Source organism: Melopsittacus undulatus, chromosome 1, assembly GCF_012275295.1.
Source record: "Melopsittacus undulatus isolate bMelUnd1 chromosome 1, bMelUnd1.mat.Z, whole genome shotgun sequence".
NCBI classification, from domain to species: Eukaryota; Metazoa; Chordata; class Aves; order Psittaciformes; family Psittaculidae; genus Melopsittacus; species Melopsittacus undulatus.
The window spans coordinates 119,074,881-119,092,240 of NC_047527.1; the positions used below are offsets into that span (position 1 = coordinate 119,074,881).

Below are 17,360 nucleotides of genomic sequence, written 5' to 3' on the forward strand. Positions count from 1 at the left end.
GGTTCCTGTCGCTTTTAATACAGACTTTTGAGTATCTTCATCTTCTCCTGTCAGCAACCTGAACAACCTCTTCATTCTGCATTCTTCCAACACAAAACTTTCCCAGCAAAACTAACTTTCCCAAATTCTCTCCAAGACGAAAAGTAAAACTGGTCTAAATACTTTGATGGAATTTTCTGCAGGAAACTAGTCCTTTTGCAAAACTGGAACTTCCCCAACCAATTTTGACTAAATTACATGCATTTAATTCTGTTAACATTTCAATACTATTAATATATTTCAGTACAGCTTTATTGAAAATAAACAATTCAGGTTTTTGTTTCAAATAATGTTCCAGTTTGAAATGTAGTTCACATTACTAAAATTGCCTTTTAAAAATTTAACTGCATTACTAGCTCTATCTTTTCTTCAGTGCACTGTCACTTCTAGGTAAACTATGCAATTAACCAGAGGGCAGTGACTGCAGAGCAAGTTATTAGCCAATTCATGTCGCACTAAGCTTGTCTGAGCCACTTGTAACTAATAATGCCAGAGATACAGTATTAACGTCACTGTGTTGGTACTTGACATTCTTAATTTAATTATATTCCTAATAGTCTTATTAATTACAGACTTTTTCTTGCCAATTACAATGCAATTTTTTTTTTCCTTTTTCTCTCCAAAAATATTGCAGGCCGTAATCCAGAGGTATTTGCTGTAAACCATACGCCAAGTATGATTCACAGGATAGATGGATATCGTTATATAAGGATAACGGAATGTTTAAATTTCACCTGTCTCTGTAGGATCATTTTATTTGAAAATAAGAGAAAATCTCAGTATGCTTTGTGAGGGGAAAGAAAAAAACCAACACCTCTTGCCTCTAAACAACATGAAAATGCCACAATAACTTGCAAAAAATTAATATATTACTGTTTCTAAAATAGTCCTTTTCTGTCATACTTTTTTTCATACTTGCATTTACTGATCTTAAATGAAATGCAACAATGAGTAGAATCATCACATTCTGGCGCAAGTTGTACCACTAACACAAGTAGGCTTAAATTTTAAACTAACAATAGCGTGTGTGCCTTTAACACAGCAGAATCATAGAATAGTTAGGGTTGGAAAGGACCTTAAGATCATCCAGTTCCAACCCCCCTGCCACGGGCAGGGACACCTCACACTAAACCATACCACCCAAGGCTTCATCCAACCTGGTCTTGAACACTGCCAGGGATGGAGCATTCACAACTTCCCTGGGTAGCCCATTCCAGTGCCTCACCACCCTCACAGGAAAGCATTTCTTCCATATATCCAATGTAAACGTCCCATTTTAAGTTTTAACCCGTTACCCCTTGTCCTATCACTACAGTCCCTACTGAACAGTCCCTCTCCAACATCCTTATAGGCCCCCTTCAGATACTGGCAGGCTGCTATGAGGTCTCCATGCAGCCTTCTCTTCTCCAGGCTGAACAGCCCCAACTTTCTCAGCCTGTCTTCATATGGGAGGTGCTCCAGTTCCCTGATCATCCTCGTGGCCCTCCTCTGGACTTGTTCCAACAGTTCCATGTCCTTTTTATGTTGAGGACACCAGAACTGCACACAATACTCCAAGTGAGGTCTCACGAGAGCAGAGTAGAGGGGCAGGATCACCTCCTTCGACCTGCTGGTCACTCTCCTTTTGATGCAGCCCAGGATACGGTTGGGTTTCTGGGCTGTAAGCACACACTGCAGCTGGCTCATGTTCATTTTCTCATTGACTGACACCCCCAAGTCCTTCTCTGCAGGGCTGCTCTGAATTTCCTTTTTGTCCAACCTGTAGCTGTGCCTGGGATTGCTCTGACCCAGGTGTAGGACCTTGCACTTGTCATGGTTAAACTTCATGAGGCTGGCATCAGCCCACCTCACAAGTGTGTCAAGGTCCCTCTGGATGGCATTCCTTCCCTCCAGCGTTATCAACTGAAACACACAGCTTGGTGTCATCGGCAAACTTGCTGAGGACACACTCAATCCCACCGTCCATGTCACTCACAAAGATGGTGACATGAACAAGACTGGTCCCAGCACCAGTCCGTGAGGGACACCACTCATTACTGGTCTCCAGCCAGACATTGAGCCATTGACCACAACTCTTTGCGTGCAGCCATCCAGCCAGTTCTTTATCCACCGAGTGGTCTACCTATCAAACTGATGTCTCTCCAATTTAGAGACAAGGATGTCATGTGGGACAGCATCAAACACTTTGCACAAGTCCACATAGGTGATGTCAGCTGCTCCACCCCTGTCCATCAGTTCTATAGCCCCATCATAGAAGGCCACCAAATTGGTCAGGCAGGATTTCCCCCTAGTGAAGCCATGCTGGCTGTCACTAAGCACCTTGTTGTTCTTCATGTGCCCTAGCATGCCTTCCAGGAGAATCTGCTCCAAGATTTTTCCAGGCACAGAGGTGAGACTGACTGGTCTGTAATTCCCTGGGTCATCCATTTTCCCCTTCTTGAAAATGGGGGTTATATTTCCCTTTTTACAGTTATCAGAAACTTCACCTGTCTGCCATGATTTTTCAAATATGATGGCCAGTGGCTTTGCAACTTCATTCGCCAGCTCCTTCAGGACCCATGGGCAGATTTCATGAGGTCCCAAGGACTTGCGTACGTTCAGGTATACTGGCTATTACAGAAATTTGTGATTCTCCAGAAATTCCTTCCCATTCCTCAAGGACATCAATACCAAACATTAACACACTTGGGCTAATCAATAGCTTGTTTTATCTCATGGACAGATTTTGATGGCAAGTATCCACCAAGAAATTGTCCATTTTCTCTTTTGTGTAATTCCAATGGGAGTCAGTGCTATATGAATTTTTTCAAATCTAGCACTAATCCAACATTTTGAAAGAGAAAATAAGATACATCAGAGCTTTCTGTTTCTAAGATTTGGAGTCTACGTACTCAGAGAATCTGGTGATAATGTGTAGCTCAAAATACAAGTTTTTACCCTCTTCTCAAAATAAATAGTTCTATGAAGAGACAAAATGAACCATGCAAGTCTCAGGGCCACAGTATGTCCCTTGGCACCTGAAGGATTTTATTTTTGTGCCCCAATATCCCTCTCCATCTTCCTGCTGGCAGAAAGCAACTTACTCTGCCCCTTCCCTGGATTGTGGGGCTGTTCCTTTGCCAGACAACAAACCCTGTAAGGCTACCCCAACTCAGGATGGTGAGACTGAGCAGACAAGTGCAACACTGTGTTCTCGTTGCTTCCATACAGTGTCTTGCTGGCTAGTCTGCGAAAAATAACAGGCATGGGTGACTCTTGCCACTCTGTCATCACTGCTACTACAATTATGTTTATCTCAACTGAGAACAAGCTGGAAAAATCAGTGTCAGCCACAGTCCAGAGCTTACCTCTGCTGCAACAAAGGGAGTAATCAGCATCTTGTAAAATGATAACATTCATTATTCCCCAGACACAAATGTGCACACAAATGGAATTTTGAGTGGAGTTTTTGATATCAAAATTCCTCTCAGGAATCATTGTGAAAGCAAACAGGTACATAACACTTCATGTTCCACTACCAACAGAGGCCTGGTACACAGGCATTGGTAGCATGTTAGGTATCCAAACAACAGGTAAACAAGTAAACACTTGTGATTTGGTTCAATTGCCCTTCCTCGCCCACCATAATGTTTCAACTTCTTCATAACCTTTTTTTCTATATAGACCTCATGGTGTTTGCCCATTTGGGGGGTGGGAAGTGAACTGATTAAAAGAGTAACAGAAAATGGAACTGTAGGAAACTTATAACTGTTATAGGCAATTCTACCTCCTCACTAATATCAGAATAATTTAAATAAATTTAAATAGAATAAATATACTGTTACATACCAGCACTGTGATTCCCTTTGGAGCTGTATGCACCAAGTTGCTTGGCATTTCTTAATATATTTGTTTTCCTACTACCCAAGCCAGACAACAATTTTTTAAAGACAAGTAAGACAAAGCTATCTCACTGTAGATGAACTTTATTGAGATCTGTCTGGCAAAAATACACAATATCTGTAATTTGTGCTGCTCACTGTCAACAGTTCATACCTGTAAGCCCATAAACTCTCAATTAATACAAAAACATTCATGAACATACTTACTCCTTGAAAAATACATCAAGTAAACCAAAAGGGACTGCACACATACAGAATATATGCTTATGTTCTTTATCTTCTTCTTATGTGTAGTGAACTGCTGTGAGGTGTTACACACTGAAATCAACAGAATCAAGATAAACCGAGTCTGGATTAGAGACTAGAAGGAAGAAAACGACCATTGCTATGTGTTCCTAATAAAATCCCAAACCACCAAACAAGTCTGCAGAGGGAATTAACAGCATTTCACAAGGGAAAATAAAAAAAGTGAACAGTGCGTATTATTTAAGAAGAAAAAAAAAGAAAACTTGCAGCTATTTCAGAAAGTGCCACATGATGGCAGTCCAACGTTAAAGAAAAAAAAAAACCCAAAACCAAACAAAATAAAACTTGTACATTTAATAGAAACTATTTGAAAAAGTAGTTCAAATCTGTGCATTCTACTCCAAGCAATGGTTTTGAGTAGTAACTTTTAATCTTTCTTGATTTGCATACATCCAAACATGCTAAGGAGGAAAAAAACCACTATGCAGAGAAGGCTGCTGGTTTCTTTCATGAAACCCTGACTTACAGTACAGTTCATACATCCCAGAGTCCACAGAAACAAGATTTAAACACCGTTTCGTATTTTTAGAAAATACTCCAATCTACACACATTCTATTCAGTGTATATAAGTAAACCTGATATTAGACATGACTGAGCACAGTTTCTCCCCTAGTCAACAAAACCAACAACCTGTAAAAACAGAAGCCCTGGTATGTTCCTAATTCCAAAATACCAGTCTTTCTCATATGCTTTTCTCCTAAACCTCCTTTCTAGTCTCCTCCTCACTAACTGCAACCTCCACAAATTCACACATGTATTTTCTAGTCCCATTATTTGGCATGCATATCACTAGCTTATGAATGCCCAAAACTTAAAAGATGAGCAATGGGAGATCAGAAGTCGTAACTGATGACATTCACAGTCTCATTCACTTGTATTCAGTGTCATTTTCTACAGCTGATTATACAGTTTCCTTTTTGCCATTTTTATTAGTGTAATGGATGGGAATCTAGCTGAGAGTTGAACCCTGCTCATGACTGTAAGATACATAGTAAAGTATGTTTTTGTCAAAGTGTATTTGATAAAGTATATATATTTATGTTCACTGTGACTATTTGTCAGAAAGAAGCAGGAAAACACAAGCATAGCACTCTTCTATGGCTTTCATCCTTGGCCACACCAGGGCGCCTGCCCAACACTCAGAGCAAACAGGGAGATCATGAGAAACTGCACTGCCACGAGTAAACAGTTAGAAATCTGGCATAAAGCCATCTGTTTTTCTAAGAGTATAAAAGCAGGACCCTCTTGCAGCCAAATCCAAAGCTTCATCACGTGGTGGGTGCACCACATAGAACTTTTCCCCAATTACCTGAGACTCTCAGCATCATCTGCAACAGGGCTTCCCAGTTTGGAGTGTAGGCCTGAATGATGATTAGGTGGTAACTGGTGATTATTTCTTCTTAACTACTGTTCTCTCTATGCAGGAATGATTTGATGCATTGCTAATTTTCCTCTGTGCTATACCTACATATATATGATTCACTTTATTGTGCTTATTTATTGTGTTTATTTATTATATATATATACCTGATTCAGGTTAGTGTGCTTGTTTGCTTTAGTGCACTTATTTGCTATAATGTGCTTGTTTAATAAACCATGCACGTTATATGGCTAGTGTGGGATTGCTTTGTTGAGTACCCTGCCTGTTAGCAGAACAGTAAGGCTAATGATTTCAGTGGTATTTCCAAAATAATTTCCTAACATTTCTCCTAACCAGCACATGGCAGATTGTTCCAGTTGGCACATAAGCCCAAAATTGCTTCCTTGTTCCCAGATTCATTAATTTTAGTCTATATTGAACCCCCCATGCTCTATGCCAACCAAATCAAGATGGATAAAATCGCTCTACAGCTTGTGTCTCTCATTACTGTCTTAGCTTTCGTCAGTATAGCAATTCTGAAGACATGCTTTCTCGCATCTGTGTTCAAATTACATGGAGCAAGTTAGCAATACCAGAGATATACAACAGTCATTTCAGAAGTTATGTCATTTTTACATAGCAGAGAGCATTAGCCCAAAAGCTCACTATCACTGCTACACAACAAAACTGCCACCACACCAAAATGTGGCTATTTGTCATTCTAACTCGGGTTAGAAATAGATTCAACTTGATATTGTGACTTTACAGGAGTACTAGCTGCTAGCTCATAATCACAGATGTACAGCTGATAAGCATTCTTCTACACTACAAGGAAAAAGTAAAACAACTGCACTTATTTGCACATTAAGCTGCTCACAGCTCCAAAGTTTGTGACTGAGCTTTTCCTTACATCTGTTTCAGTGTGAATCCTGTCTGCACCTACCACACGGCACTCTCATTCTAATTAACTTCCTTTTGACAACATACAAATAATGATTCAATGCACCAGAGAGGGAAATGGAGGAGCTTTTCCACCTTTTGGTATCTCAGGGTGGTACATTCCCTCTTCCACACAGCAGTGGCCATTGTCCAGGTGTAGATTCAGCACCTTTCTTTTACAGCGCCCCTCAATTCTCCACTCATTCACCAAATTGTTTTTTTTCAGACTACACCCTGAGCATCCATGACAATGTAAGTTTGCTTCCTCAGAACAAGACTAGCAGCTTGAGGAGATGGGCTAAAACTCGCAATTCCTTCCTCCTCCTCATAAAGCCTTCCTATCAATGGATTGTCTGAACTTTGTCGAGATAGTTGACTTATGCTCGCAACATCGCACCATTGTGATATACATTCTCTGAAATATTTCAAAGCTATATTCAATACACTTTAAAATACATACACTTTGATATTTGCCTCCTTCTTATGGGATGTTACAATTCCAACCCTGCTATACCTAGCATTAAATTCAAAATACTACATCTACATAATTTGCCTTTTACTGAAAAATTATTTGAATCACAGAGAAACTAAAAACATGAGGACCTTTATTATAGTATGTCCAGAACATGATTTTGTTGTTATGCCTTTAAATTCTTTCTCATTTGGAGTTCTTTCTTCTTGCTAAAAATCAGGAAGTGTCCATTATAAGCATTACTTATGCAAATCCAGAATCCATTCTGTAATCAATACCAAAGGAAATTGATGGTTTGTCAGTAATTATTCAGAAAATGCTTAATAGCTCAGCTAATTGAAAATGCTTAAAAATCAGTACAACCACACCATCTGCTGATCAATTTGTGGTATGACATGTCAGAAAGCTTTTAAACACCCCAATACTGTACCATTAACTACTTAAAGCAGAATGACTGCATATTTCAGTCTCCCTACGTGCTTAATCTCCATAAAAGTGATGAGTGTATGTAATGATGAAGTGGGTAGGCACATCACAGCACAATTCCATCTGTATGCAACATAAAGAATTCTAAGATGGCACACACAATAGCCTCACCTAGAAAATTTTCAGACTGAAACACTTTTTTCTAAGAGAACACCCTTAATCCAGTTTTGCCAATGGTAACAGTTACCACTCTTTGGAAAAATTTTGTTTAATGAAATCTATGTTAATCTAGTGCACAACACTGACCACAAAACCTTCATGAAAAACTCCCATCAGAATGGCAATTATCTTTTATAAAAATAGCCAACCTTTATTTCTAGAATGTCTGCTGGGAAAAAAAAATAAAATCATTACTACATTAAACAAAGTTACTTTCCAAATAAAAATATGTTCAAGTTCAGGGTATGTCCATCTAACACCACTCCTAAGTGGTCTAAGAAAATCAGATGTCTCCTTTTCGCTCTTCAATTCAAACCACTGTATAAATGTATGTACTGCCAGGTAGAACTGTTTCTGAAATAGATTTTTCATGTACATATGATAGCACTACATTTTACCTATGCTAGGTTAGCACTTCCACACCACTACAGAACACAAGAAAAACACTCTATAAACACTGGTGTGACTGATTTCCTGAGGCACCTTGATATATCCAGCCCATATGCATGACTGAGAGCCTTAACACTTGACTACTGTCTGCTGCACATGAAACCTTAAAGGCCATCTCCTTCAGTGCCACTTCCCGCAGCTCAACACTTAAGGAATTGTCTGGGGCAGCTCGTGAAGAGTAGCACCCAAACCGCAGTGTAAGCAGCGGCAGCGCCGAACCCAGAAAGCAAGAGACCAATGGCACCCGCTCGCTGAAGAAACTGGCCTCGCAGCCGTTGCTGACAACCGTAGAATCATAGACTGATTTGGATTTGAAAGGACCTTAAGATCATCTAGTTACAACCCCGCTGCCATGAACAGAGACGCCTCACGCTTGAATATAAAATCACAGAATGATTCTATGCAGTCTACTTAGACTGAGTGCTACGCTCACCTACACACCCCACACACACCATACTGCCGTCTCTCTACCACCCGGGCTACCGGGACAGGGCAGTACAGCTCTCCTCCCTGCCTACCTGCGCTCCGGCCGACGCAGCCTACCCCCGCGCTCCTCCCGCCACCCTTCCCCCGTCGCCCGCGGAAGCACGAGGGCCTCCAGGGGAAGCGGAAAAACGACATCCACGCATGCGCACCTCCCTGTGGCGCCCGGCCAGGTCCCGCCCCCCTGAGCGCGGGAGCGTCCCGCCCGGCCCCGCCCTCCCGGTGCGGCCCCTCCCCTGCGCAGGGGCCGCGGCCGCTACCGCAGCCTGTGCTGCCAGGAGCTACCTCGCTCGCCCGCCCGGCCTCAGGGCCGCCGTCGCCCCGTCATGTCTGAGGCGGGCCAGGAACTTGTCCACCTGGTGTGGGGCAAGAAGGCCGGGCCCCGCGGACTGGCCGACACCATCTTCTGCCGCTGGGCGCAAGGTATCTGCGTGAACCGTGCCCCGGCCGCGCTCCCCGCCCGGCCCTCCCCCGCCCCGGTGTCTGCCTGGCCATCTACCCCCTCCTCACCGGAGGCCTTGCTCGGCCCTCGGCCCGTCCCACAGTTCTCGGCCCACCTGCCCAGACACACCCACAGCTTTCCTGGGCTGTCGCCCGGCCGCCTCCGCGGGCGCCGGGCTGTGTTCGTGTGTCCGAGAGGGGCGACGGTCCCGCCGCGCCGCTGTGGAAGAGGGATGTGGGTAGTCGTTGTCGTTCATGTTCCCGTCACCGGTAACTCCGCGTGTGGCCCACGGGAAAAATGATACAGCAGTTTCACCGGCTAAGCGTTATATTCTTGCAGCTTGGTCGTCTTTCGCCACAAACCTGCAAAGGACCTTGAAACAGTGGGGAGGGGACTGCGCTTCTTAAATGTATCTCACAGCATCTTGTGCATTTATTTACATAGCTTGTGGGAACATGACCACGAGTTGTCTGGGGATTTTATTTTTTTTGGGGGAGGGGGGAAGAGGAAGACCATGGGAGTCTTAAATAGACGTAGCGAAAGTGAGGGCAGGCTTGGAACAGAGACCCACACATTGTTTTAAACTGGTTCTTCCGCGGTTGAAGCAGGTGTACGCCGTCTTTAGGGTGGGGCAAGAGATAAAGCAAAAACAACCGTGGAACCTGAGGTATTTGTAAGGTGTTTTAGCGTATTTAAATTATGCAGCCTACATATAGTTCTTCCTGATGGAGACTTCGTGGTGTTCTTCCAAAACTGCAGTTGCAGGGTGTAGGAGAGAGACTTTATCAACAAAAATAATGTACAAGAAAATGGTCTGTGTACCTGTCCTGGCTGGAAGAAGGGAGGAATAGCCTTCTCTGTAACTTACTGTGGGCTTTGAAGAGTTCTAGTAATGGTTATGAACATCTTAATGAAAACATCACTAATTCCGGGAGAAAATCTCCAATTGATAGTGGAATTCATAGATAAAAAAATAATACAATGCATTCAGGTCTCAGGTTAATGTTGACTGAAACAGAAGGATGTTTTTAGTGCTCCCTGTACCTTGCTCTTCTGTTTGTTTGTTTTTTTTTTAAGATGAGTTTTGTCTTTTACGTAGTTTCAGTAGATGCATGTGTGTTGTTGATTTGAGAGCTGCACAGCTCCCCTCTCACAGGACACAGAGTACGAAGAGACTCTCCTATCCTTTTCCATAGATTGATTTGTGTTCAGATAATTCAGTGAGAAATAGTTAGGGGAAAAAGTGCTAAGGTCTAGAATTTAAGCAGGCTTAATAAAGTGCTACTTTTTTAACTGAATCAATTATTTTAATTGAAATATAATTACTTTTAAAAATATCTCAAGTTTTGGTCGAGTATTGCTATATCACCACAAGGTTTTTGCGAGGTCAGAAAAAGTAGTGTTAAAATGTTTCATTATTTCTTTAACTAGTAATGTTAGATTACCCAAAGTGACATTTTTCAAGATAGTTTGTATAAGAATTTTTAGCAGTTTCAGTACTTACTGGAATGTGTGTTGTAATGTCCCACACATGTGATCCTGTGAAAGATTAATGGAACAGGCCTTGTGTTCTTGATGGGTCCTGGAAAGGAGCTATTATTTCTTAACTGTCTTTAGGAAAAGTCTTATAACTATACTGTGTAGTGTATCTGTTCCCTTCTCTATATCCTCTGTAGCATAGTCAATTTCATGTAGTAAAACCACATGACAGTAAACTAGTGTGTTGTTTGGAGGATTTGTGCTGGGAATCAAAAAAGCCTGTCTTGGTTCTTTATGTTGTGCAGCAGCATAATATATTTACCCAACTTTCGATTTCTGTTCTGTTGAAAAAGTTCTGCACCGTTTACTTACTGTGGAGGAGTTTTGTCAAAACTGACTCATCAAGATTAAAAAAACCCTGAGCATAAAAATCAAGCTTTATTATTTCCAAAAAGTTTAAAAGACCCTTGTTTCACATTGTATGTACAGAAATTATCATACAACTGGTCTGGTGTTTGGGGTTTTTTTTTGTAGTTTGAGTTTTCTTAGGGTGTCGTGCCAACACTGGTATTTATTTCAGATACTTTCTGAATGTTGTCTGATACTTTCTCAAACCATTTGGAAGTTAAGAATTATAATTTACAGTTGGAGAGAAAAGTAGAGAGTAGTGAGGGTGTTGAGTAATGTAAGACTTGAAGCAGCCAGTTTCTCAGTAAAGATAGCAGTGTTCTGGGAATCCTTGTCATGCACCAAACTCGTTAACCATCATAGTTGTTTGGTCAGAACTGAGGGCAGGCTGATCTGCGGGCAGTTAACAGAACTGACCTGGCTAGTGTGCTATGCTATTTGAAGTTAGTGACTAACTCCCTCAGTTTGCTGCATTGGCAGCTTTAAATATACTGGTTTGATTCCTGATTTAAAGGCATGGTTGCAAAGCTGTTGTTGCAGTTGGTTTTTGTTTGGTTGGTTTTTTTGGTGTATTTTGTTTTTTTTATTTTAAATAGCCTTTTTTTTATGGTTGCAGAAAAATTTGCAGTTTGATCTTTGTAAATGCTGTTTTCCAAAATCCTCAAAGTGAACACAGAATGTAGTGCAAAGGCTTGGTTCTTTACTTCAGTGTTTCTTGGAATAAATATGATGACTTGGAAGGAGTTAGGTGAGACTGAACCGTCAAGAAACATACTCTTGTTAGGAGTTATTTTCTTCATTGACCCAAGAGACGAATGCTCTTCATAGAGGCACTCTTCAGATCAGCCCTAAGGCATGTAGCATCAGGTCTACACAGCTATGAATGTCTGGCATGTTTGAGAGCAGCATCCTTTCGAAATTACTTAAGCTGTTTTCTCACTGGTCTTTGGAAATAAAGATATGGGCCAGTCTTCTCAAAACAACTATTTAACTTCAGAAGCATTGTGGGAAAGTTTTAATGCCATAGTTCATGTACATGAATATAAGTATAACATACAATGTAAAAAAAGTGTTTTATCTAGATCCTCTTTTAGCCTGAGAGCTGGAATAGTAGATAGAAAAGACAAGCTGTCATTCTCCCCTATTCTCTGTAGGTTTCCTGTTTATTACATGCTTGGAGCTCTGTTTTGGGTCCACTACATTGAAACATCACCAGATTGTCTTTTATTACATCCCTGGTTGAGAAGCTAGATTCTGTAGTAGTGGGTTTAAGTCATTGGAGCTCTAATATTGTTAGGCCATGATCAGACCAGGGTTACTAGGAAATAGTATCTTTACCAAACAAGCAGATGCATTTTGAGCAGAAGGAGCACACTTGCCACTCTTTACAGTCTTAAATAGAAGTAGCAATTTGAAAAGTGTTCCTTTGTGTTGAGTTTAATAATTTTGAATTAATTTGGGTGATGGAAGAGAAATAGTGATTGGTATCTCTGTAATTCTTGTAAAATGTTTGATGGCTGTGATTAATAGAATATTTGCACTTGTCTGCTTTCTATCTCTTAGTTCCGTATTACTTGTAAACAGTTAATCAGGAAGAAAAGCATTTTTCATTTATTATTCACAGTTAGAGTATAGACAAGTATGGATTGTACAAACAGCTGGAGGAGGTGGTTACACCTGTTGGCTGACCTCTGCCTACTTGTTGCTGCTTGTCTGCCGTAATTATTGCCTCATCAAATCTTCTGGTGGAACTGCTTTTGGAGCTTCTGCTTTACCAATGCCAGTCATACTTAGCATATTAAACCTTGGTGAGTGGTCTTCAAGTCATGGTCTATGGACTGCTTTTAAGGCATCTGTAAAAATTAAGTAATAAGTTAGAAACCAAATTTGCTGCCAGGAATTTGCACATCATGTGAGAAGACCTTCAAAGAAAGAAGTGCTAATGATCACTTAGAGCTTCTGTGTAAGTAGAAGGTATTGTTTCTGTTTAGGTAGATTTGCCAGTTGTGTCAGTAAGAAGCGGTCTGTCTTGCTAACAGGAGGCATCCTACTATTAAATGTGAGACAACAGCAGCTTTTGGAAAAACAGTGGGGACATGCTGCTGAGAAGAGCTGTCTAAAAGCCTTCTCTAGGGAAAAAGTCTGTTATCAGTTTTACACTGGTAAACTTTTTTCTTCTTTCGTCTCTTGGAGTAGCATATTGGTTTGGGGGTAATGACACTGTTTACAGAGAAAATAACCACATCTTGCTGTTTTAGACTGCCAAATGCCTTTCTATTGTATATGAGATTTAAATGTTTATTTAATGCATTAACATAATACAGAGTTGTCTTAAAATAATGGGTTCATTCTGAAGGTTTCAAAACCTCTTGTGAAGCTTGCTAAATGAAAAGTTAGGCTTTGGAACGGAAATAGGGGTTTTTGAGAGACTGTGTCTGTATGAAAGTAACAGCCCTTTCAGGACTGTTAAACTGGAAAGAGATGATACCCATTCACTGTGAAAAAATGGGGTGTGAACATGTAAGTGAAGCTTTTAAAATTGTATTTTCTGGCTAATGGGCATGGTGACTAATGATGTAGTTGGAATACCCACAGCACAGTGAGAATTTGAAACGCCCTGTAACACAATTACCTAAATAATAAGTGAACCCTGAAACTCTTTGCTGCTGCCTAGGCCCAAAAAGGAATATCTGGAAAGACACTGCCCTTACTTTAAGAAACGAGACAGTGCTAGTGAGTCCATTCTTTATTCTGGGTAAGTCTGATGGCCTTCAAGAAAATAAAAGGTCTTGAGGGAATGCTTCCATAGAAGGCTTTTATTGGGGTTCGGATGCAGAAGTTTCAATCAAAAAGAGTTTCAGAGTTTTTACGAAGGTGTTAAAGAAGGCAGATGCATTGGAATTTTATCTTGTTTTCTGGCAGCTTTTTGCCCAGTTTAGTGCTAGCCTACTAGGTAATTTGGATGTGTTCCTCAAACCCTTCAAGGACTTCCTGGCTCTTTATCCACAACCCATTAAGTGGGAGTTTTGTTGTGGTATTGCTTTAGTAAACACTCCTTTCTTTCTGTGTGTGCAAGAAAAAAAGTTATTTGGCTTGATTTGGGATTTTTTTTTCCCTACAGAAAATTTCAGAAATTTGTTTACTATAAAAGCACACTTTGAAAACCCAAAGCCATATGCAAAACGTGTCTTATCATTCTACACCCAGCTCTAGAGGAAGGATGAAACATTAAGACATGTTGTAAACCTTGTATTTGGGTAATAATGGATTGTTCTAATGTTTCTGTCAGGCATTTCTGGTATTCCAAAAGAGAAAAAGAAATGTGGTTCTGTGGTAAGAGGCTGGCTCTGCAGAGAACAGAACAAAAAAATCAATAGCCCAGCATCTTTGTAGCTAGTTTGATCAGAGCTAGAGCAAGGCTTTTTCTAATGGTGTTAATGTTGCATGCTCTTTAGCTACTCCCCTTGTTTCTTTCATTCATTCTCATAGAGTGAAAACAGTGACAGTGTACAGCATCCTTTGTAAAATGAGTGTTACCAATGTCTACACTGTCTTGGATATAAAAAAAAAAACCCAAGCAACAATATTTTGAGAAATAGGCAAATAATAAGGAGATGCAGTAAAGTGGTGGGGCTGTCATAATGAAAGAATTAATGTGTTTTGTAGTGCTTTGGGCAGTGATGTGAAGTGTTGTATGGCTTAGTTACTTTTGTTTTACATCTATTAATTTTGCCAAACTCTATGTAGAAGATTTAACAGTTAGGTAGAAAAAGAACCATGGGCCTTGGTAAATGCTGTTTTGGGGAAATAATAAAACTGTTGTGTGATTAATAGCGGACAAATGATATAAAGTCAGATTTGGGAATATCAGACTGACCATAAGTGACAGTGTTGGACAATACACTGATTACCAGCAGGAATCTAGACCCACTTCTCCCCCTGCCCAGAAAAATGGTTAAAGCAGTAGAACAGTAGTGAAATAGGGAAAAAAATGGGGTCAATGAGGTCAAAGCCGCAGAACAGTAGTGATGTTGGAAAAAAAATTGGGGTTAATGGAGCCTTTAATAGGGTTATAAATTAAAAGGAAGATGAATGATGATCGTACTGTTTTACATTTCTTCCAGGTAAATAATTATAGTCATGGATAAAAAGGAGGTAGATTTATTTATTTATTTATTTATTAAAAAAAAAAAAATTAAAGATACATTTGGCTGCAGCCCACTTGGTCTTATGTAGAAATTAGTCTGGATTAGAGATGCTAGTCTTAGGTGGTAGCTTAACGGGTGGCCAGGCCCTTCCTATGAATCACATGGATGAGCCTGTAGTTGATGGATGTTTCTATCTAGAGATTGCCCAAGTTGCACTTACTGTGGAGGGTAGAAAGGTAAGTAGGTGTGATTGCAGGCTGAGGTACCCTTGAACCCAGCTGGATTTCACACTACAGGGTTTTGAAATTTTGCCTGAGCTGACTTCAGATTTTGTAGAAGTTTTTAAAAAGAGAGTAAGACTAATATTCCTGAAACACTTAACTTTTAAGGGCTTAACAGCTTTTAGAACAAAATTGATGTTTACTATGCATTAAGCAGCATTTAGGTAAGAAGAAATTAAATGTTCCATTTGGCATGAAGTATGTTTTTTTCCTTTGGTTAGATTCTGTTAAATTCTGTGTAATATCAGTTTTGCATTATCTAGCTCAAATTTGTGTTCACTCTGGAGGGTCACACTCAATTTTCTTTATTTTTAGGTAGCAGTTATGAAAAATAGAGCAGGTTTAATCTGAGACAGCTCATGCTTTCTATAAGAAGCCTGAAGAATGTGAAACAAATTCAAGATTTCTTAAATGTGGTTGAGTGGTGCCACATCCAAGTATGTTTTTCTTCTGCAGTGGCTAAATCATTAAGACAACTAAAAAAAGCCTGGTGATTGTGGTGTGTTTAGATGGCATGCAGTCACACTTCAAAGCAGAAGATGACTTAGCTTTTAGTATCATAAGCCTGCATAAACTAATTCAGAAAGTTTAAAGGACTGGTGATATTTCTTATTGAAGCATGTTAACAGGCTTAATGAGTGCAAACTTTGGTTGAAGTATGGATTAATGGAGCTTTGTTGCTACATTAGGTGATGCTGGGGACTTAAGTACACAGGATTGATCTGCATATGGGGTTCGGATATAAAATAAACCTTTGTAATGCACATTTGCACATTCAGTTAAAAAAAAAACATACCCTGGAGCCTTCTGTCAGGCACAGGGGAAACCCCATTTTTTTAAAGGAGAACGGCTACATTAATCCATCCTTTAAAAAAAAAACACGTTGTTGAACAACAGTCATTTGTGTGATGAAATATGGCCCACAAAGCACGCAGTAATCCTCTCTTGTGCTGATTTGGGTGATATAGCTGTCATGCAATAGTGTGAAAGTCTGCACTGGGGACATGCATTTCCCCAGTACAAATTAACATCCAGGGATTAGAGATGCTTTTGATATGGCAGCATGTAATGATACAGAATTGGGAGAAAGTGTGGGAAAGCAGCATTGAATATTCTTTGTACTAAGCCTGACACTGCTGCAAAAATATGCATGCATGTCCCATTTCTCCGTACCTCTACTTACCTGTGCTTGCTGGGTTGCTGACTGCAGTTGCATGATTTCTAGATTATACTCAACTAGAGTCACTTCATGACAATCTTATCAGCACTTAGAAAATAATGCAAACTGTCGCTCACTGTGGGTAGGTTGCTGGGTGTCTGCTTCATTGAGGTAATTATCCATGTATATGCACTTATCTGTGAGACATGCAAGCTGTGAATCACCATATCTTGAAGGAAAGTTTAAGGGCAAGGTAGAAACAAACAATTTCGCAGTAATTGCTCCAGCATTTGCTCTGCTATGTGGCAGTAAGGTAATTCTGGAATACAAATACATTAAAGGTTGGGGAGAGAGGGGAAATTAGTGATTTTGCATCTCAATAAATATAGTTTATCTTCTGTGAAAGAACACCCTTAAGAGGCTTAGTTCAGTGGTTACGAGTGAATATTTCAGTTATTTAGCATAATTCAGTCTTAATAGGAAGCACTAATAAGCCAGAAATGAGATCAGTGGGTTACATACTGTGCCCTTCATAGGGAAGAGAAACATATTATGCATGTTCAGTGAGGGTCCAAAGACAACCTTTATTTTACATATGTAAACCAAAATATTATGACAATTTTTATTTTATATAAGAAATATACCATAATAAAATTATGGTTAATGTATTCAGCCAAATGTGTTCTAGTTAAGAATCCTTTTCTTTAAAACCCTAGCTGTTGTCCCCTTCTGGTCATGATTTCATTGCTGAGATAAGTAATTTCTGTGCTTTCACCTGTATTCATGACTTTTTTTTTTCTTCAGATAGTTGAACCATATTCTTTTGCGTAATCAGAAGGGAAAAATTTTTGAAAATTTGCCTAATTT

The 17,360-nt window shown here is 40.1% G+C and overlaps 1 protein-coding gene across 6 annotated transcripts in view; it reads left to right on the top strand.

The window, feature by feature from the left end:
- Positions 1 to 8,803: 8,803 nt before the first annotated feature.
- Positions 8,804 to 17,360, top strand: part of MINDY3 (MINDY lysine 48 deubiquitinase 3) — a 52,167-nt gene continuing 43,610 nt past the window's right edge. For 2 of the 6 annotated variants that reach the window (XM_034061537.1, XM_034061544.1), the window contains exon 1: positions 8,804 to 8,999. In XM_034061537.1, the coding sequence (XP_033917428.1) occupies positions 8,903 to 8,999 (97 nt within the window). In that variant the 5' untranslated portion in view covers positions 8,804 to 8,902. Of the gene's footprint in view, positions 9,000 to 9,165; positions 9,288 to 12,746; positions 12,869 to 17,360 lie in introns of those variants that run through there. The other 4 variants (XM_031052437.2, XM_031052435.2, XM_031052432.2 and 1 more) reach the window with 3 other exon arrangements.